Raw genomic sequence first — 21,585 nt, 5'->3', positions numbered from 1 at the left:
ATTTGCTTTAATCTTAAAATACTGAGTCTGCATTGAGATCTAAATGGGGGTGGTTAGTAAAATTTTCTTCTAATTATTTATAGAAGCCTGTGTATTTCATACAGGGATTACTTCTGTTTTTATTAGGTTTTTAAATGTTGGTTCTGAAAGTGCCCATTTATTCATTTTTATAATAATCACATATATCTATTCTTTGCCATTTTGAAATCTTTAAGTTAGTAACACAGAACATGCAGAAGAGCTTCAGCAGTCCCTGGAACAAGGGTGCTGCTGTGCAGTATCCATCACTGAGATGCGGGAATCTACTATGCCTGCTCTGTCCTACTGCAAACAGCACAAAGGTGTGGCTTCAAAGTATGTCACGGGCTCAGTTGCTTGTGTTAGGGGGCGATGCAGTTCAACAAAATTGTGAATCCTGTGTCCGTAATGTAACCTGGAATGACTTTACAATACTTGCCTAATTCTGTCCCACCTCACTCCGCCATAACATTGTTAAGTCAGTTGTAAGCAAGCCTTCTGTGAATCAAGTCTATATGACTCTCATTTAAGCAATATGCTAGTGTTTTTCTTTTCTTAGTCATTCCCATCCTTGTTAGAAACTGAACCCATGTATCACATTATTCTATCCAAATACATTATTCTGTCCTTTGGACCAATATGTGTTCTCTGTCTCTCTCCCCGCCTCCACTACTAACCCATCACACAAATAAAAAATAGTATCTTACAGTCTGTGGAAATTACAATGCTGTTTGTAATTTGCTGTTGGGTCAGTTCCATAGGTGCAATAAAACAGTTGGAAGTTCATCGAGACAAATCAGGGAAGAATTTATTAAACAAATAAACTATTTCAAACAAGTGTATAATGTAATCAAGTTTCAAGGTTTACAGTTCTGAAACAGCTCTCAAATATATTCAAAGAAAATCCTTGATGAAGGGCTATCTTATATTCCCTTAATAATGGCTGTATCTTTTGTTTACATTAAATTTAATGGTTTCCACTGGCTTAATTGTCTCCAAGATCCTTGAATGTCCCTATAGAAAAATCCCATTAAACTCTCCCCATGCAAACTGGAGGGGGAAGAAAAACATTTATGCTGAATCGGTTTGAAAGTTTAACCTTTCAACACATTTGGGAACAGTGATAAAGAATAAACGTTGTCTTCTACAATAAAAATACAATTCTCCAGTATATTACCCAACTTCATACTGAATCCTTTACTATAGTATCCCTTGGTAGAATACACTTCCTGCCTTTCCTACATCTGTCTTTTTGATTATTAATCTCTTCAAGACATAGACACCTTTTCTTTTCCATCGTGCACACAGTGAGGCACATACCAGTGCTTAATTAATTACCTTATTTATAATATTTATAAATCACTTTTCAACCCAAAAAAGAAGCTTACTGAGCAGTTTACATAGCGAAATGACTGAGAAGATGTTTCCTTGTCCCAAAGGGGTTCACAATTGAAAAACAAAGACAAGCAAGACACCAACTATAGCCACTATGCTGGGTTGAATTATGGCTATTGTTACCACCTGCTAAATATAAGACAACCACCACTTTACCCAGGCTTTTAATACTTTTTGAAACCTAATCAAAATAATAAATCCAATTAATGTGGAATTACCTTGTCATATGAACAATTAGGATGTGGTTTAAAAGTGGTAAAAGGGAGTATTTCCTACTCTTTCAATGCATTTGTATGGATAAAGTGCAAATTTGAACAAACATTAGTGACTGTCAGTACAGAACCAATGGTGGTATTCATTCTAGACAATGCATAGTGTTATTTTAATTATGACTTCTTAGTTAGATTTAAGGTTAGTTAGATTGTGTTCTGCCAACAGAAATGTGGAATATAACATTAGGATCATGTTTCTGTACTCTGCTATACTGTTGTATAGCTATGCAGAACCATTCTGAACTAGTCAGAGACAGCTGAGAACTTGAATCCAACTAAAAGGGAAAGTGGTCACTAATTTTAAGAAATGTCAGTGCTGACAGCATAAAGCAAACAATGATCTAGACATTGGGCTTCGAGACAATGCTTCTGGGGATGCATTGTCTCCACAAACAGGGTCGCTGACTGTGCAAAGAGTAATGCTGCAGGCAAGTTAGACATGCAGGCCGGGCTCCAAGTTTCAGGGGCCTTCAGCAAACTGCCCTCCCAGGCCCCCTTCTACCTGGGTGGGCTCTGACAGTGTTGCTCTGTCATCATTAGTGATTACACAAAGACTATGAGCCCTTTCTCATGAGCCCAGGAGCAGACTTGAGGGCGGGAGGCATGGAAGGCTGCAGCAGCTGACCTCCCCCACAGACGATCTATAAAAGTTGCTGATCACACACCCAGATGAACCACAGCCACTGCTGTGGAGTTTTGGGGGCTGGGATGCATTGTCGCAGCCCCCAGAAATCCCACAATGAGCCCACTCCTGTGCCAGCATTGGCTGGGAGCAGCCAGCACTGACACACAAGCAGTTAGCCTGGGTTAAGGGTTAAGGGTGTGTTCGGCTAACTGCTGGGCTATCCAGGCAGGTTGGCCGCTGAGGTGCCACTGGGAGCCACCCACACAGCTCCCAGCGGTTCTCCCAGGCAGGCAAGCCTCGTTTTAGCTGCCCTAGTCTTGTCTTGGCTGCTCGTGAAAACAGCCTCTATGACTACAGGGATGGTCTCCGTGCTTGAGAGTCACTTCTCAGGAGCTGCCCAAGGAGGGGCAAGAACCCTAACACTGGTCTTACAAAATGTATATATGTAAATATATATATTTAGGTAATTCACAGCTATCTATGCATAGTCAGCTGCCTCCGCTGAAAAGCAGTGTGCTTGTGGTAATGTCAGGTGATGTGATATGAAAGCTTTGTCTTTAATACTTGATCTGCTATGCTTTTTTCACAGAGACACATAATTATTAAATACTGTACATGTATCAAATGATTAATGTGCATGTATGAAAACTCATGTACAGGATTTAAAGTACCCCTCACAAACCTCCTAAAGACCCTTCTGTGATGAGTGTTAGAACTCACCCTAGCAAATCCTTCCACTAACAAAACCTGGAATTCAGCCCCTTTTGTGCAAGTTCATTATGAGTGTCACTCCAACAGTTATAGTTGAAATATTTTCTGTTTCATGTAAAGGGTGCAATCTCCTTTTTCAGAAAGAGACTTTCAAGATACAGCAGCCTGTCTGTTACAAATCACTCCTCAAATGCTTGAAGAGTGTGTTTGACATTTGAAAGCACCGGCTGTCTATAAAAGTGGAGAAAAAATGAAAGGCAGATAACAATTAAGAGAACCCCGATGATTTGAGGGGCCTGCTAAAGATCAAATTAAGATCTGGGAAGATTTTCCAGCTTTGTTGTGACTGAGAAGTGTTGCCTGTATATTGTCTGCATCTTTTTTGGAGACAGGATGTAGGAAACGATCTAATCCTACTGTAAATAGGTGGAACTTCTTGCATTTTAGTGAAAGACCACAACGCATTCAGGTGTGGGATAGCACATCGTTATTAGAGTTGCGCATTTCATATACAGTTTTAATTGTATGTATTACATATTTTGTTTTATACTCTTGAGGTTGGAGACCAGCCCTCAAGCATTTTGATCACCTTTTAGAACTAAAATGTTCCTTCCTGTTTTTACTTTCCAAAATGAAAGGTGTCAGAGCTCATGCCCTCTGCTCAAGAAGCCCTCTCACAATCCTGAATATATGGAGCTGAACAAAAGACACTCTGCACACATTCTGTTATTCCCACATTCAGAGCTGAGCTATTCCACAGGATTTGCAAGGGTGTCCAAATCCCAATTCTTAACCATGGCCTTGAGGTTCAGGGTGTCCAATTCTTTAACCTTGACCTGTAAGTTCAGGGGCTCTGGACTACAAGCATGTTACCATGAGAAAAAATGAGACTAAACTGTAGATCATACTGCAGGATATTTTTGCAACATGTTTCCCTGTATCTATATTATTAATATGGGATGTCCAGATGTTGTAATAATCAGGGTCATTGAGATTGCTGGAACAGAAGAAACCATTGCTGCCACAGAACATATGTCACTAAATGAGTTAGGCGTCTGATCTCCAGGGTTTATGGGGAAATTGGCACCACATCCCAACAGGAGGGAATAGTGTCCAAAGGGCATTTGTCACTCATGTATAATTAATATGTGGATACTAATACTGATTGGAAGATGTCTGAGATGAAGAAATCAGCCTTGAAAGCTTTTTTCCAGCAAGCCCTCCAAAAGTATACATGATGTATACTGCCATATCTGGCTATAAATACAAACTGGGCAACCAGAACTCCAAAGTAAGAGACCTAAAAAGCTGAACAACACATCAATCAAACCTCATTTTTTTCAAAACAGAGAAGATCTTTTGGAAGTGTGTGTGGAAAGGGGATCATGTTTGTACAGGGCTTAGAGAGCTTATGCTTGTGCATTGGTTATCAGCTCTACTCAAGTCAGTGAAGTTGTCCTGATTCACACCAAATGATGAGGCCTCACAGTCTTCACCTGACCATCACAAGCAATCAGGAATTTATTTTTTTGACTAGGGTGTGCCACTAACACTTTTAATATTATCCTCAAAGGATCAGAGAGTTGAAAATGTTTTGTTTTGTTAATGAAAGGTTTCTCAGTCACTGATGCAACACATTTTAGGAATTCCTACTCTCTGAATTAATACACATGGGATCCACTAATGTAGTTCCTTTCACAGGAGATATAATTTTAATGTGCCTTTCATGTTGTACAATTCCACCCACAGCTAATATTTCCTGAAGTGCTGTAAAAGCATTAGACTTGTGGGACCTGTTGAATCTTTTATTACTATAAAAAGATATACAAAGTTGAAGTGCTTCAACATACCTTCATAAAATCTCAGAAAGACAAGCAGGTTGCAAAAATGTATGCAGCAATATAGAATCACAAATCAAGCTGGCTATTATTTTCTATTTTGACATGTTTGCTAGGATAACTTACTGGCTTGGTAATGTCAAAACATAGTTTCAAAATGTTATGTGGTGTATTCTGTACTAATATTTTAACTAGACATCTGAGAAGTTCTAGTGAAATGGGATACATAATCGGGACAGCTGATATATCTATTGTGTAACTGGTTTCATAAGCCACTTTGGCTGTCCTGAAAGCATCAGAAGAGTGGGATATAAGTGTGCTAAAAAGAAAAATAAATATTCTGGCCAAGTAGAGGACTTCTGTCCCATCTCAACAATGATATAATAAAGCTGGGGAAAGTGCAGAAATGGGTAATTAAGGCTAAAACCCTACATAGAATTGAGCCAGCCAGTGTTGGAAATAGAGCACTAGACTAAATGGACGTTTAGCATATGAACGAACAGTTCTTATAAAGTACATGAATCTCAAGTTTCATTTCTAAAGAAATAATGGCTGATATTCAGACTCACTGCACTAGTGCAACGAACAAAGACGCACACACGCAAGGTCACATAGCTGAATGGATGCTCAAAGTTTCTCAAACTCTTACATTCTTGGTCTGCTTGCACAACTAGAGCAGCACAGAGCTTTGTTTGTGTTGGAAGTTAAAGGACTTTGCGCTGTCTCTTTGCCTCAGACAGTGGAGGACAGACTAGTAAGTCAGAGGGCTAGAGGGTCAAGACATTGGTCATCCCTTCTCCACTGCTCTGATGCTATCCCTTTGAAATGTAGATTGCTAATCTCAGGGATTCAACTTCCTTCCTCTCTCTCTCTCTTCCTACCTGCCTCCTAGCTTGCAACATGGCAAGCCTCTCTCCCTGCACCATATGTGTAGAGAGGATGCAGAATCCATCTGCATCCAGCTAGATAGATAGATTAGAGATCCTAACTCCTCACTTTCCTATCTAGAATGGAGTTCCTTAATAAATGCCTTTTATATTGATTTGAAACTATGAATTGGCTCCAAGTTACTTTACTCTCAGCACACACGCATGCTTAACTAATCTGATGTGTTGTGCCTCTGTGCACTCTGCTATAATGAGAAAGGGATTCTCTCACCACAGAGAATTTCCAACAGTTTGCATCATTCCCTACAACATATATGGACTGAAGAAGTGGTTTCACAGCAGGAGATATGCCACAGGTTGCACCAGTGCAACACTAGTCTGGAATACAAGCTCCCAACTTAGCAGAACTAATATAAGCAACATGTTTGCACTAGTGCAGCATTAATTTGGATGTCAGCCCATGTCTCCAGCTTTCAAGATTGCTGAGGGGGGGAAATTGAAAAAGTGTGCTAAATACTTGAAATCCAACTGCTACCTCAGGAGCAGCAGGAAGGAGAGGAAAACCACACACAGGGAGCATGAAAGAATTATGCTGGAGTTCAGAGTATATATCATGCTTGGGAATTATGAGCCTACTTTCCTTAAGGAAAGTGAGCTTATGAGATCACCCAGGTACGGGTGTGTGTGTGTGTGTGTGTGTGTGTGTCCCTATCAATTTCGCAATGCTTGGACCAATTTGAACCAAATTTGGTACAGTTATAGGGACACCTCAACTGCATAGTTTGTGATGATGTAATCCACCCAAATTTAAAATGGCATGAATGAATGTTTGAGGTGGAAGTGGACTAACTTGTGAAGATGGTGATTATCAATTAGATTATAATGAAAGGAAATTAGGCAGATTAGTTTTTTCCAGAACTTCTTGTTATAGAAAAGAAATATATGGTGTAATTGTTAGAGTGCTGAACCAGTTCCGGGGAGACCTGAGATCAAATCCCCATTCAGCCATGAAACTTGCTTGGTGACTCTGAGCCAGTCACCTCTCTCAACCTAACCTATCTCACAGGGTTGTTGTAAGGATAAACATAACCATGTACACGTTCTGGGCTCCTTGGAGGAAGTGCAGGATATAAATGTAAAAATAATAAAATAAAATAAAATAAAACCTGGATAAAAAACCTTGGGTGGATGTGAACCAAGTTCCCAGGTTAGTGGGATCAGGGGATGTAGAGCCTTTTTCATGACTTTTGAGAGGCTTTAATATACCCAATGTAGAAAGAATGAGATATATCAACTCAAAGAATGCAAGTTCATTACTAGAAATCTATAGTAATGTCAGAAAGCAGAGCATGTTAATAATTTGGGTTAACTGCAGCGCAAAACTGACATTTTCAAAATTTAAACAGAGGATCCAGTGAGTCTTTTGTTCACTTAGAAGAGTGCTTGGAAAAGCTACTACTCAGGTGTGGAAAGGGGAGAGCCTTCCTATACACCAGGACTCTTTAGTTATGCCTCAGTGTTATGAATTTAGAACAATTCTATGATGTATGCCCAGCAAACATATGTGAGGAAATCATGGATACACTTCCTAAAAGTGTGCATGAAGCAGAAGAAATGCAGATGAAATTCCTTGTGCAGGAAAATGCTGTCAAAATGTCTAGGGAGGAACAGCATTCCAGAGGAAGTTGGCAAGTGGCCCTTCTAGATTACAGGAGCCCCTCGACATCTGTGGTTTCGCGGATCATGGTTTCATGTTAGCCTGTCTCCTGACTTTGGCCTCGAGATATATCACAGCCTCCCCATCCCCTCCAGCCGAGCGTAGACAGCTGAAGATCGGTTCTGTTTTGCAGCTATTTTGATGGGTACCTTGAGTACCTGAGAATTTCCACCTGTGGGCACTAATCGTCATCTGCCCCAGCTTGGAGTTGCCTGTGAGAAGGGTGATTCTGAATTTTGGGGTGCTTATAAGAAAGGAGGGAGCCCGGGTGGCATGACCGACTTGTAGATAGCCGGCCTTTGGTGCCAGGCCTTTGGTGTGGGACTGAGGTCTGGGGGGCAGGTTATATTAAGGCAGAGTTGGAGGTCTGGGCTGGAGTCTGTTAGTCCTCCTTTTAGTGGGTTATGCCAGGCCTTTTGCTGTCACGTGTTTGGGCTCTCTTGGGAAGAGTGATGCGGGGGGTGCTGAATAGTGGGGAATAGAAGAATTGGTGTTGGCAGAGCAGCTGACTGTTACAGGGGAAGGGAGGCTAGTAATTTAGTAACTGTTTCCACTTCCAGCTGCCCTGTCAGCTCTCAGGCCTTGGGGAGCAGTTCCAACTGCCCACAGAACCTGGCCATGCTCCTCTGCAATGCCAGGTTAGTCCAGAATAAGACCAAAATAATCCATGACTTTATAATGGATGAGAGTGCTGACCTGGCTTGGATGAGACCAGGATAGGGGAAGCTTGTGGTCCAGTTTGGGCCCAGCTTCTCCCACCAGGCTATTCTGTCATGAAGCAGGCTAGGGAAAATGGGCGGAGGGGTGGAGTGGCTGTGGTCTATAAGAATACCATCACCCTCACCACAGCCCCTGTGGGACAGCTGACTTAAATTGCATGTGTATTTTTGAGACTGGGAACTAAGGATAGGTTACGGATTCTGTTGGTATACCATCCACCTCACTGCCCAACAGACTCCCTAACTGAGCTGACAGAGTTAGTCTTGGAGTTGGTGTTGGAATCATCTAGACTCTTAGTGCTGGGGGACTTCAATATCCACTTTGAGGTTTTCTTGTCTGATGCAACTCACTCAGGACAATGAGAGACAATGACAACTATGGGCCTATCCCAATTAGTTTCAGGACCAACTCATGTTGCTTGTTACACACTCGATTTGGTCTTTTGTTCAGATCAGGGGGGTGTTCCGTGGATGAGGGATCTTGTGGTTTCCCCATTGACATGAATGGATCACCACCTGATTAAGGTTGGTTTCATGGCCACAACCCAGCCCTGCAAGGGTGGAGGACCTATTAAGATGGTCCGCCTGAGAAGGCTGCTGGATCCAGTAGGATTCCAAAAAGCGTTCAAGGCTGGAACTTGGCTGCTTCTATCTAGCAGGGAAATTGTTGGAGATGGCCTAGTTAATATCACTATCTTGGCACTGAGGGAGGCTCCTTGTTTGAAGGAGGCAATGATTAGGGAAGGCTTCTCCTTTGCTAGATCCCTCAGCAAAAGATAGTTATAGGCCGGTCTCCAATCTCCCATGGTTGGGCAAGGTGATTGAGAGAGTGGTGGCTAATCAGCTCCAGGCAGTTTTGGAGGAAACTGATTATCTAGACCCATTTCAAACTGGCTTTAGGCTATGGGGTTGAGCCGGCCTTGGTTGGCCTGATGGTTGACCTTTACCAGGGAATCGACAGAGGGAGTGTGACTGTTGGTTCTTTTGGATCTTTCAGCGACATTTGATACCATCAACCATGGTATCCTTCTGGATCGCCTTAGGAAGTTAGGGATGGGAGGCACTGCTTTGCAGTGGTTTTGCTCCTACTTCTCAGGCAGATTCCAGACGGCGGAGTTTGGTGATGGTTGCTCTTCAAACTGGGAGCTATTATATGGAGTCCCTCAGGGCTCTATTCTGTCACCAACACTTTTTAACATCTACATGGAACTGCTGGGTGAGGTCTTCAGGAGATTTGATGCAGGGTGTTATCAGTATGCTGGTGACACCCAAATCTATTTCTCCTTATCACCATCAATCAGCATCAGGAAACAGCTTTCACTCCCTAAATGCATGCCTATGGGCAGTAACGGGCTGGATGAGGGATAACAAATTGAAGCGGTGGAATCCAAGCAAGACAGAGGTGTTCATTGTGGGGGATCAGAATTTGAGGGATGAGTTAGTTCATCCTGGGCTGCATGGGGTTACAATCCCTTAGAAGGAACAGGTTCGCAGCCTGGAAGTGCTCTTGTATTCAGGCCTCACCCTCGTATTCTAGGTGGAGGCTATGGCCAGGAGCGCTTTCTATCAACTTTGGCTGATTTGACAGCTGCATCCATTCCTTGAAGAGAACAATCTCAAAACAGTGGTGCATCAGCTGGTAACCTCCAGGCATGACTATTGTAATGTGCTCTACATGGGGCTGCCTTTGTACATAGTTTGGAAACTTCAGTTAGTTCAAAATGCGGCATCCAGACTTCTTCAGCCAAAGGTCATTGCAGCTGGGGATGCTGGTAGTTGTAATGAACATCTGGGAATCCATGCTAGAGGGAACACTGGTAGCCATGGATGGGTCTTAGAGACCCAGTTTCTTTATCTGCAGTATGAAATATAGGTGATTTCCGCCTATCCATGGTTCCTAAGCGGCCAGAAATCGATTCCAATGTCATTTACAGCCACCATTTTGAAGTGCAGAACCATTTTGTGGCTCTTTTTTTTTTGGTAAATAATAATTTAAAAGATTTAAAACAAAAAAGAGGATTTGAGGAGCATTCCTGCAGACCTGGAGTACAAGGTACTATGCTTTTCTGCCCTTATTTCTGCTCCCTCCCTGCTTTTTTTAAGCTCAAGGAACCTAACCCCTTAACTCCCATTGGGTTTTTATTCGTGGTTTCATTATCCATGGGAATTGGTGGGAACAGAACCCGCACAACTAACAAGGGCTACCTGTACCGTATTTTATTTTAAAAGATTTATACCTTGCATAGATGAAGCAAATTTCCTCCTGCACAGCAAGTATCGACTTACACCGTCTAAATGGAGAGTTCAAAGATGCTTTGACAGTGATGAGTCAGGATACATTAAGCCAAACTTTCCAAAGGGCCCACAGAAACTGCAGAATCTACCACCATAAATAGGCTTGTTGGCATAGGCTGAAGAGACACTGGGGTGAAGATAAGTACTGTGCACAAGAACCTTGTGTATGACAAAAATGCCTTGGCAAGGGGAATCTCTGTCCAATCTTTTGAATCAAAGCCAACAGATCAGCATATTTTATTTCCCTAATGCAAGAACTTGTTTGGATACATTTGCACAAGATCATTGTGTTATGTTTTGCGCTAGAGCAGCAGCATAACTATAAAGGTTATGCGTGCTGTCAAGTCGATTTTGATTCCTGGCGCCCAGAGCCCTGTGGTTTTCTTTTGGTAAAATACTGGAGGGGTTTACCATTGCCTCCTCCCATGTAGTATGAGATGATGCCTTTCAGCATCTTCCTATATCACCTCTGCAAGATATAGTACCAGCAGGGATTCAAACCACCACCTCCTGCTTGTTAGTCAAGCATTTCCCCACTGCACCATTACGTGGCATAACTATAGCACAACACAAATCTGGATGTAGGTCAACTTTCATAGCAGAAAGCTTAGGAGTTAAGCTACTGATAGGAAACAATTTGATAATGCAGCTGTAAATACAACTTGATTGTAGGTGTTTTGTTTTGAGTATTATGGTGCCCATTGTATACAGGAGGATGTAATTAACCACTAACTGTTCTCAGTTTTTCACAGCTTTTAACTTGAGAGACTAGGAAAACCACCTGGTAAACTGAATAGATGCAATGTTGCGTTTTCAAACTCCATTTCTGTCTGATGTTTTCTTTCAAATGAGCTACAATGACTGTCTAAGATTTGCCTTATTTCGCTTTTCCTGCAAGCATGACCTATATTTAATATTGCTTTAGTGTTGAGGGTGTAAACTATTTCAAGCTTGATGTGCTGCAATTATTTCCTTTCGTTGATGTTAAGCAAATAAGTCAAATAAGTAAAAAGTAATATAGTACATCCACCATTTTTAATTTTCTTAGGGTCAAACTAGATATGATGGCAGTAAATCTGTGTGTGGAATTGGTTCTGTGCCATTAAATCCCTAAAAAGAAACATTGAGGCAACATTGCGCACAGCATGGGCAAATAGGAAAGGGGTGCTGAATTCAAAACTTTCTCCTGAAACCATCTTTTAAAGCTTTTTCTCTCCAATAGGGTACTGAGGCAGGAAGTAGCTCCTGCTAGGAGAAAAGCTTTTCAAAAAGTTGTTTTAGGTGAAAAAATGTTTGTAATGGAAATGTTCTGCTCACCTTACCCATGCTGTGCCCTACTGCTAACCACTTTCATGCTGATTTAAAACTGATGCTACTGTTGATGCATGAATGTGTGTACACATTTTGAAGGACACTGATCTATAAAAAGTGGATTCACAATTTTTAAAATAACACACTACCTTTGTGACCACTTCTTTTTTATCTAATGATACTGGATTTATTTTTAATACTGCATTTCCAGTATTGATTTTTATTTCTTAACTCTTTGCAATTTTTTTCAACTCCTTCTCCACTTCTTCCACAAATGCCGGGAAGCTCCTATCCAAGAGACACAAACGAATAAAACGGCCTAAATCTTCAGATTTCCACATCATTTGTTGATACGCAAGAGGAAGTTCAGAGTGTGATGTCAGTACATACTGCAGAAGCAAATACATATGGTCAACTTTAAAAAACATTTACAGCACATTTAAGATACTTTATCTTTATTATTTATTTAAAATATTTATTCCCCGCCCCTCCAGTAAACTACTACTTGAGGCAGCTCACATCATCAACAAAACAGATACGTTTATATTACCAAATAGCAATAATGTTCAATACATATGACTGCCTATTTAATTCTTCCTCTTGATGAAATCATTTATAAAGGTAGAAGATCTATCTAAGTACACCTTGTCTTCCAAAGTTTGTATTCAAAATAATCAGCTGTTAGGATCACACTCTCTGGATTGTGAAAAGCAGCCATTTCAAGATTATATGCTATGGTTTATTTATACTCCATTTTGGTCTTTGTTTGCTTTCCTTTTAAAAATATTTTCACCTGGTCAAGTATGGTTATTCTGTAGTTCTTTACAATATGAATTTTCTGTTTGTAGATAAACCACTAGAAAGGGAAAAGGCTTTCCACATGGGTATTTCTTGTTGCCAGCTTAAGGAATTGTTTCTATTAACTCTCTAAGCATACAGCAAAGTATACAGTAGCAGTGATGTAATAGCTGCATAGTGCACCTTTACTACCACTGCAGCACTCCCAGTATCCCACATACATTTAGATTCTCAAGACCAGTGGGAAACCAACAGTGGTTTCAGAGCCATGTATGTTGACTCCATCACAGCAGGTGGAAGGCTGAATAGTAGGAATCAAGAAAGGGAAGAACAGCATCGGCAAACAGAATGGTGTGGGTGTGCACATCCACCAAGTACCTCAGTAAGCTGCACTACAAGTACCAGAATGGAGAATACATATGTTGAATAAATTCAGCTGACTTATTAGGAAACTGACCATACCTGCTAATGTGATAGGGGACCAGGAGTAGACTACATTTGACTCCTTGAATAAAGTTGCCTAACCCTGAACTAAGTCTTTAATGCATTATGCTACTGGACTCTGATCTCTGTAGCCTATTAGTTTGTTTTTTAGAATAATGAAGAAGAGGCTCAAGCAGTAGCTCCTATGTATACTGCTGATGCTGGAATTCTATTGCCGAATGTTCTGATGTCAGTAACTTGGGGCATTAGGGAACTATATATTGGGCATATATAACTGGAGCTCTTGCCAATTACTATTTCTGTGAGGACTAATCTGCAAATTTCAAATTTCTTGACTTGAACAAACAAGTTTTTGAATGGGCTATTCAAAAGGAATGAATAGTAACATTTTTATACAGCACAATTTTTGATCTCTTATTGGCAAAAGTAAGATCTGAAGCTGGGGAGATTTGTTTACCCTTCTTAAAGTAATTACGACCTTAAAATAGTATCTAAATCATCAACCCATGAACCCCCAAAGTAGCTTTCTCTCTCTTAATTAACTTGGAATTGAGCAATGGACTGCCCTGTGCTCAACTAATTACCTGTGCTAGCTCTGCCACAGATACTCTTCCTTGTGCTGGAGATAGATTTACATCCTAGAAAGTATTGAATATAAATGCATAAAATTGCAATTTCAACAAAGTTAGTACCAAAATTTTAAAAGCAGGACATTTTTCCAGTTTGGCCATTCCAAAACATTTAGAATGCAGTGAGGCAGAAAAGCCTAAGTCAGCATCACCATTTGCTCCACAGCCTACCTAAGTATGCAAAAGAAAGCCTTACCCTATTATGTATTACACTGGCTGACATCCCAACTAATGCTACGCACATGCAGCCAAAATACCCTTGGGGACATATTGCAGAGAGTGCTTCTGGGTAAGGGGAGATTGGCAAAGATCCCTCCTGCCACGCTGCAGAACTGGGAGTGCATCTGCTGCACACATGCTTCTTTTAGCTGCATGTGCACTGAGTTAGTCAGGATGTTGAGCACTGAATGCACATATTACATGTGAATGTTGACAGTCCCAGGTAAATTTAGTGAACATCCAGAAACGCAGAGATAGACCAGTGAATGCTGACAGTAATCAAAATGAGATTGTCTGCATTTATCAATGTCTAATGAGCATGGACTTACAACTGTAAATGATGATTTTTTTTAAAAACTTACTCAAGATTGCCAACATACACTTGTGAATGTCATCATTCACCAAATTTTGGCTATTCACTAATAAATACAGTATGCAAGTTTGTGAGATAAATCATATAGAAAAACAAGCTGCTTTTAGGCAGCTCTGGTTCTTAGCAAGATGCAATCACAATAGATGTGTAAATAAGGGACTGACAAAAGAAAGGTAAGCCTAACATTCAGTTAAGGACCTTGGCTTCTATCTCATCAGTAACATGGCTGAACTTCAAAGCAGACTGGGAGCTAAGGTAACTGCTCTAAGAGCAGTAAGGATGGAGAAAATCCTGAAGGTGAAATCTGTCACATACAAAGGCTGTTCACACAAGAAGCCTTATTTGGTTTTTTTACCAAGTGTGCCCTTCTACCCAGGTAAACGGTTGTGTGAAAGCTCAAGCAGCACGCAGCCCAAGCAGACACAGAGCCAGGTACTGAGAGTGCCCAACTCATGAGGGGGGTCTCCCAATGCACCACGTTCCTCACACAGTGCATCATTTTTAGGCAGCACAGCAAAGGCAACAAGATGATCATGTGTGGGAAGGTAGCTATACTTCTGCCATTCCCCCAGCCCTCCATAGCCACTAAGGATTTCAGTCATGTGAATGACCTTACAGTGTGTAAAATCACAATAAAGCATGTTAAAAGCTTAGGTAAAAGTTTATGTATTATCTGGATGCAGTCATGTGCAGCTAGCTGGCTATTCCTGGCTTGTTGGACAACTTTTAAACAATGTAGCAGCTGTTGCTACTTCTCTGATCCCTGCCCATCCACTCCCAACACACATACATGGACCCCATAAGCTTACAGTGTGTTGCACCGGTACATTTTGCTCAGCATCTTTCAGCTGACTTTCGTCGTCAAGCTGTAAGTCATGCCCTTGTTGCAGTTCCTGTCTGTGTTCTTCCACTACTTGAACTGGTACATACTCAACAAGTTTCTGCTCACAGCTATAGCAGTGCTCCTCTGCCTGTGTTTTGGAATCTCCCGCAAACTGAACACGAAACATACGGTGTTTGTTCTGTTTCAAAGCCATAGAGAGAAAAGGGGGCAAGATTGTGAGCTTTTTTTTTAATTTCTGCTTATTTCCTTTCTTTTGTTCTGGATGTCTCCTTAGAAGATGCTTTAATGGTCTGAAGCTGTTCTAGAGCCAGAATTATGTGGCCACTGCTCTTTTTAAATGACCTGAGCAAGGGCTTTTGGAAGACAGTAATTTACAAAACTTTATGCTTTGTCCTGTTACATCATTCTGGGACAAAAAAGTTTTTTTTTTTTTAAACCAGATTCAGAAATACATTCTTGATTTTCTGAATTACAAGTTACCCAATTTCCTAAATAGAAAGCAGTTTTTAAAATAGGTTTAATATGCCAATACATTTCATCCTACCTAACTAGAATGTAAATGCTTTGCTGTGCTATTGATAAACAGCTATTGGTGGAGGTAAAAAGAAAAAACAGCACAAATGTCTATAGGGCAGAAAGAAAATAACTAACAATTAAGCATTAATTAGTCAAGCTGATTTGTGGTGGTGGCAGCTGACAGTACTATTTTCTTGGCCTTTTGGATTTTAATAGGAGCCCAATACAAGGTAAAAGAGTAATGTCATGCATGCATATATACACATATAGCTTCATTTAGCCCTTTATACACTGCTCTCTCTCTCTTCAGCTCATAAATGTGAATTGTTGCGAACACCCTGCTGCAAAAACTTCCCTTAAGAAATTGAGTATTTGTAAAACTTCCCTAACATCACATTAGATATAGGGGTGTGTGATTCAGCTCGGTTCTTGCCAGGCTCAATGTCAAATTGGCTCGGCAGGTTCAGGGTCAAACTGGACCAGCCTCGGCCTGTCTAAGTTCAAACCAAATCAGTTCTGAGCTCTACTAGTAAAGAGAAATCTGGTGAGGATTAAAATGCCCTCCACGTGTGCATGGAGGCCTGAACTGGGCCAGAGAAGAATCAATTGGGCCACCGGCAATGCTGGCCACTCTGGGGGAGGCTGTGTGTGTGTAGGGGGGGAAGCAACCATTGCCACATACACCCATATGGCTGCTGCAGTGGATGACAGTACTTTTAAGTATTAACGTATTCCCCTCCAGCCCCCTCTAAGTTTACGGAAGCCTCCCTGCCCCTTTACTGGTAAAGGGGAATCCTCACCCGATTCCCTTTTATCAGCAGAGATCTGAATTGGTCCAGCAATCAAACTGGACAGGGTCCAGTTTGATCGGAACCAAAACCAAACTGGCTGGTTTTGTGTACATCTCTAATTAGATAATAGATTTATGTATGTGTGTATGTAAGCTAGCTAGCTAGCAAATTTATTGACCACCTGACTTCCTTAGACTCGAGATGGTTTACATAAATTAAAACAATGAAGACAAGAGAAGGGTGGGGGGGGGAGAAAACAAAGGAAAAAAGAAAAAGAACCCTCCCACCCCCACACACATTAAAAACCGAAAGCCTGGCAAAATAGACAGGTTTTCAGAAGCTTCTTAAAGGACAGAAGGGAGGGGGCATTATGAATCTTAGGAGGCAGAGTGTTCCATAAGGAGGGGGCTGCAACAGAGAAGCCCCTCCCATGAGCCCAGGCCTCAAGTACCTCCCCTGGGTCCAAAACTCTGAGAAGGCCCACCTGAGACAACCCCACAGTGTGGGTCAAAGTTGGACAGGAGAGGTGGTCCTGAAGGTACACAGGTGCCAAACCCTGAAGGGTTTTATAGGTGATAACCAGCATCTTGAATTGGACCCAGAAGTGAACTGGCAGCCAATGCAGTGACCTCAGCAAAGGTGAAACATGATCATATTTTCTGCTGCCCATAAGTAGCTGGGCTGCGGCATTTTGGGCCAGCTGAAGTTTCCAAGTCATCTTCAAAGGCAGCCCCAGGTAGATCACATTGCAGTAGTCCAGCTGAGAGGTGATGAGGGCATGAGTTACAATTGCCAGGAACTGCCGGTCGAGGTAAGGCCGCAGTTGGCGCATGAGACGAAGCTGGGCAAAGGCTCCCCTGGCCATGGCTTCCACCTGCTGTTCCAGCAGGAGCTGTGAGTCCAGGATGACCCCCAAATCATGAGCCTGCTCTTTCAAGGGGAGCGTGACCCCATCAAGGGAAACACTTGAAACTGGAACCTGGACAGTTCAAGAACTAAACAAGAGCAACTCTGTCTTGGAAGGATTAAGCCTGAGCTTGTTTTGGCCCATCCAAACTCTTACAGCCTTCAGACACTGGGTCAACATATTCACGGCATATCTGGATTGGCCTGGGGTGGCGATGTACAATTGGGTATCATCAGCGTACTGATGATACCTCACCCCAGACCTATGGATGATGTCACCCAGCAGCTTCAGATAGATGTTAAAAAGCACGGGAGCGAGGACTGAGCCCTGTGGCACTCCACAAGAGAGAGGCCATGGACTAGAGCACTTACCTCCAATGCACACTGTCTGAAACCATCCACTAAGGTAGGAACGGAACTGGCACAACACTGTGCCCCCAATTCCCAACCCCCGTAGACGATCAAGAAGGATATCATGGTCAGTGGTATCAAAAGCTGCTGAGAGATCCAATAGAAACAAGAGAGGCACACTTCCCTCATCGAGGCTCCAATAGAGTTCATCCACCAGAGCTACCAGTGCTGTTTCCATGCTGTGCCGTGGCCTAAACCCCAACTGAAAAAGGTCAAGGAAATCCACTTCATCTAGGATTCTCTGTAGTTGAACAGCAACGACTTTCTCCAAAACCTTCCCCAAAAAGGGAAGGTTGGAGATAGGTCTAAAATTATCTCTGTGGGTCCAGGAAAGAAGACGTCAGGAGAGGGTGGACCACTGCTCCTTTCAAAGCTAGAGGAACCTATCCCACCCTGAGTGATGAATTCACTAGCTCCTGGACCTAGGACCTCACTGCCCCCCGCCTCCCGAACAAATCAACCAGGAGGGGCAATGATGACAGAGGCTGCACTCACACCTCTTATTGCATTACATTAGAGTTATTTAACTTGTCAAAAATGCTTATGCTTTTCTTGAAAAAAAGTGTACGGCAATTCATAAATTAGACAGTTCCCAAGCAGCTAATACCACTCAAGTTATCTTCTTGAGAATAAACATTCAAGAGAAGAAGTTTTTGAAAGTTTGATTCTTTAGCTAATAGGAATAGAAGAATTTGTGTTGGCAGAGCAGTGGGCTGTTACAGGGGAAGGAAAACCAATAATTTAGTAACTGTTTTCACTTCTGGCTGCCCTGTCAGCTCTCTAGTCTGGGGGAGCAGTTCCAACTATCCACAGAACCTGGCCTTGCTCCTCTGCAATGCCAGGTCGGTTCAGAATAAGAACCCAGAAAACTTATTTGTTTGGCCTGGCCTTTCAAGGTTTTTAAATTGTTTGGGGGTATTTAATTGGTATTAAATGGTTTTGAATTGTTTTAAAATTGTTTTTATATTGTTTTAAGTAGTGTGTTTTAGATGGTGTTTGTTTTATGTCTTTTTAAATTTGTTGTGCAACACCCAGAGCCTTTGGATGGGGCGGTCTATAAATGTAACAAATAAATAAATAATAAATATCTGCCGTGACTTTTGACCAGTTGACACTCTTAGCTTATTGTCATATATTGTGTTATCTTCTAACATGAAATTTCAGTCAATATAATATATTTTTCCTATATTCCTGTTTGCTTAATTCTCATTATCAATGGAAGCTTTCAATACAGGGAACCCTCAGAACCTTCTAGTTAGGTGAACATATCTGAGGGAACAAACCTAAACTCTGAGGTAGTAGTTTCAAATGTTAGACATTTGGAGTTGGAAGGACATTTGTTTCAAATGTTAGACATTTGGAGTTGAAATATGTTTAGAGAAAATGTGTCACAAATAGCATACCTTTGACTTTGAACCAAACAACATGCAATCTGCGTTTTTTACTATCCTCAACCATTGAGGAGCATCAATTAACGAAAAGCCCTCCTGAAATAAAGGCAAAAGAAAACACTAGTTGACATCCAGACTATAACAACTACCTTGTCTCATTAGTTATAATGGGATTACTCATGAGTAATTTAGATGTCAGCCCTGGTTCGACTTATCCAGAGAAAAAGCTCTGGTGGAGGGAAACAATTTAATTAAACCACTAAAACTGTTAGGCTTAAAATAATCTTTTTAAAAGTTTAAAAAATCTTTGAAACCCTAATTTAAATTACAAGAATTAGCTCAGAAGATCCAATGAAAAAAATCACATAAAAAGTCAAAGAGAAAAACATGATATAACCTTTAATCAATATGTTTTTTTAATGAGGCACTGAAAATTATGTACAGGAGACCCTTAAATATTGTGGGGTTAACATGCCAGGAAAATACTGCTATATTCAAAGCTTAAAGTTAACCTGAAAAATGGGATTAGGTTTCTTAGAGGTGGTGCCCAGGCTTCTCCAAAAGATTTTAAATGTTAAAGCCCAGCCCTATATTCTCTTTTCAGCTGCCACATGGGATTGGGAACTTAAGCTTTAAATCCCTTGGAGCAGCCCATGCACCACTTCTCTGCTCCAAACATTTAACTGGGGTTGATAATTGGATCAGGCCAGAACTGCTTTTATAACTTGTTTGTTGAAAAGTGATATATAAATAATAGTAAATAATAATAACAGAAGCAGCATGGGAAACCTGATGGATATACGATCACTACAAATCAATCTGATATAGCAGTTAGAATGTCAGAAAAGGGCTGGAGAGACCCAGGTTTTAAACACCACTCAGCTATAAAGTTCACTAGATATCACAATCACTCTCTTTCAGCCTAGCCTCAGAAGGTCATCTCAGCCTGCCTCACATGGCTGTCGGAAGATAAAAAGGGAAGAAAAACCATGTACGCCACTCTAAAGTGCTTGGAAGAAGGATGGGATACAAATAAAATAATTAATTAAATACACATACATGCAAATATTTGACCACATGTATACGCAAATACAAAATGGAAATAGTACCAGGAGACATGAATTAGTTACAGACATGTGGTTCATTGTGCACCAATGATGTGTTGCTATCATTGCCATTCTGCAGGCTCCCAGAAGCCTCTCTGCTCATATTGAGTACAGGGCTTGTAGTCCACACTCTCAATATGCTCAAGAGCCTTAGAAGATTGTGGGCTCACCGCTTGTCAGTACATGGGGACAGGTCACTTAGCAGGCAGTGGGACAATCACCCTCAGGTTCACCAGCTACTAAGCAAATTGAAAGGGGATTGGCCTCGTGCCTTTCCCTCTATTGGGTATGTCCAAGTAGACCCCAGTTAGCTGACAAGTTAACTCCATTTCAAGGTCTCTCTGCCCAGAGAATCAGCATTTTGCTTCAAGGCACATTTTGGACTATAACTGGCCATGGTTTCATGAACCATTGTGCTTCATTTGGGCTCTATTCCTTGGAGTCATTATTGACCTGAGACCAGCCATAACACCAGGCCGTGTCTTGCTCTTCATGCCATTCCCACTCTCAACCTCCAGATTGGCCTACTTCCTTGGCTCGATCTGCCCAGCATACCTCACTGCTACGAGAAGCTGGGTACACGAGAACAGACACCTTTTAGATCTACCCCTGCTGCCTAACCCTCAAACTGTGTTCAGCTCTCCGTTGCTGCTTCCCGCTCCTTTCCTGAGGAAAGAGGTCCTTCAGTTGCACCTAAGCCATGAGGTTCCAATCACCACTAAACAGAAGGATGAGATTGTATAACCACTGCGCCCCTCGGGGTTCTCCCTATGCCTGTTCTTTCTTAAATCCAAAAACCTGTTCCTCTGAGCCTTCTCTCTATAGCCAGCCTGGAGTTCAGTTAATTCAGACACCAAGCTCAAATTGCCTCTTTGTAAGGTACCTGGTTAATCTCTGTAACATATCTTAGTAATAATAGTAATAATATTGCCTTAATCAACTCTTTTCTCCTCTATACCCCTAATCCTTCAATAAACCAATTGTATTCGTGAACCTCAACCTCTGTCCGTTCATTTTCCTGGGACCAGAACTTTGCACAAATTTATTCTGATGTGGGACTGCTCCACTCTAGCTCACTAATTCCCCACACAAGCCGGAACACATCTAGGGGTGTTCTCACCAATCACCCCGGAGCAGTTCCGTTAACAGATCACAGAAGTATTTTAAAATTGATTTTAACAACAATAGAAGTGTAAGAACATTTTTTAAAAGCCCTGCTGAATCAGGCCCAAGGCCTATCTGGTCCAGCATTCTGTTTCACACAGTAGCTCACCTAATGCCTCTGGGAAGCCCATAGGCAAGAGCTGAGGGCATGCCCTCTCTCCTGATGTTGCTCCTCTGCAATTGGTATTTAGAGGCATCTTGCCTC

General features: G+C 41.6%; 1 protein-coding gene across 17 annotated transcripts in view; it reads right to left on the bottom strand.

Moving 5' to 3' along the window:
- Positions 1-11,493: 11,493 nt before the first annotated feature.
- REC114 (REC114 meiotic recombination protein) overlaps positions 11,494-21,585 on the bottom strand; it is a 28,491-nt gene continuing 18,399 nt past the window's right edge. For 16 of the 17 annotated variants that reach the window (XM_053254361.1, XM_053254346.1, XM_053254351.1 and 13 more), the window contains 4 exons: positions 19,123-19,206; positions 15,061-15,273; positions 13,615-13,668; positions 11,494-12,177 (listed from right to left, as the gene is read on the bottom strand). In XM_053254361.1, coding sequence (XP_053110336.1) covers positions 12,016-12,177; positions 13,615-13,668; positions 15,061-15,273; positions 19,123-19,206 — 513 coding nt within the window. In that variant the 3' untranslated portion in view covers positions 11,494-12,015. The remainder of the gene's footprint in view (positions 12,178-13,614; positions 13,669-15,060; positions 15,274-19,122; positions 19,207-21,585) is intronic. The other variant, XM_053254363.1, reaches the window with a different exon arrangement.

This window comes from Hemicordylus capensis, chromosome 5 (assembly GCF_027244095.1).
Source record: "Hemicordylus capensis ecotype Gifberg chromosome 5, rHemCap1.1.pri, whole genome shotgun sequence".
Classification (NCBI taxonomy): domain Eukaryota; kingdom Metazoa; phylum Chordata; class Lepidosauria; order Squamata; family Cordylidae; genus Hemicordylus; species Hemicordylus capensis.
This window is presented reverse-complemented; position numbering and strand designations above follow the sequence as displayed.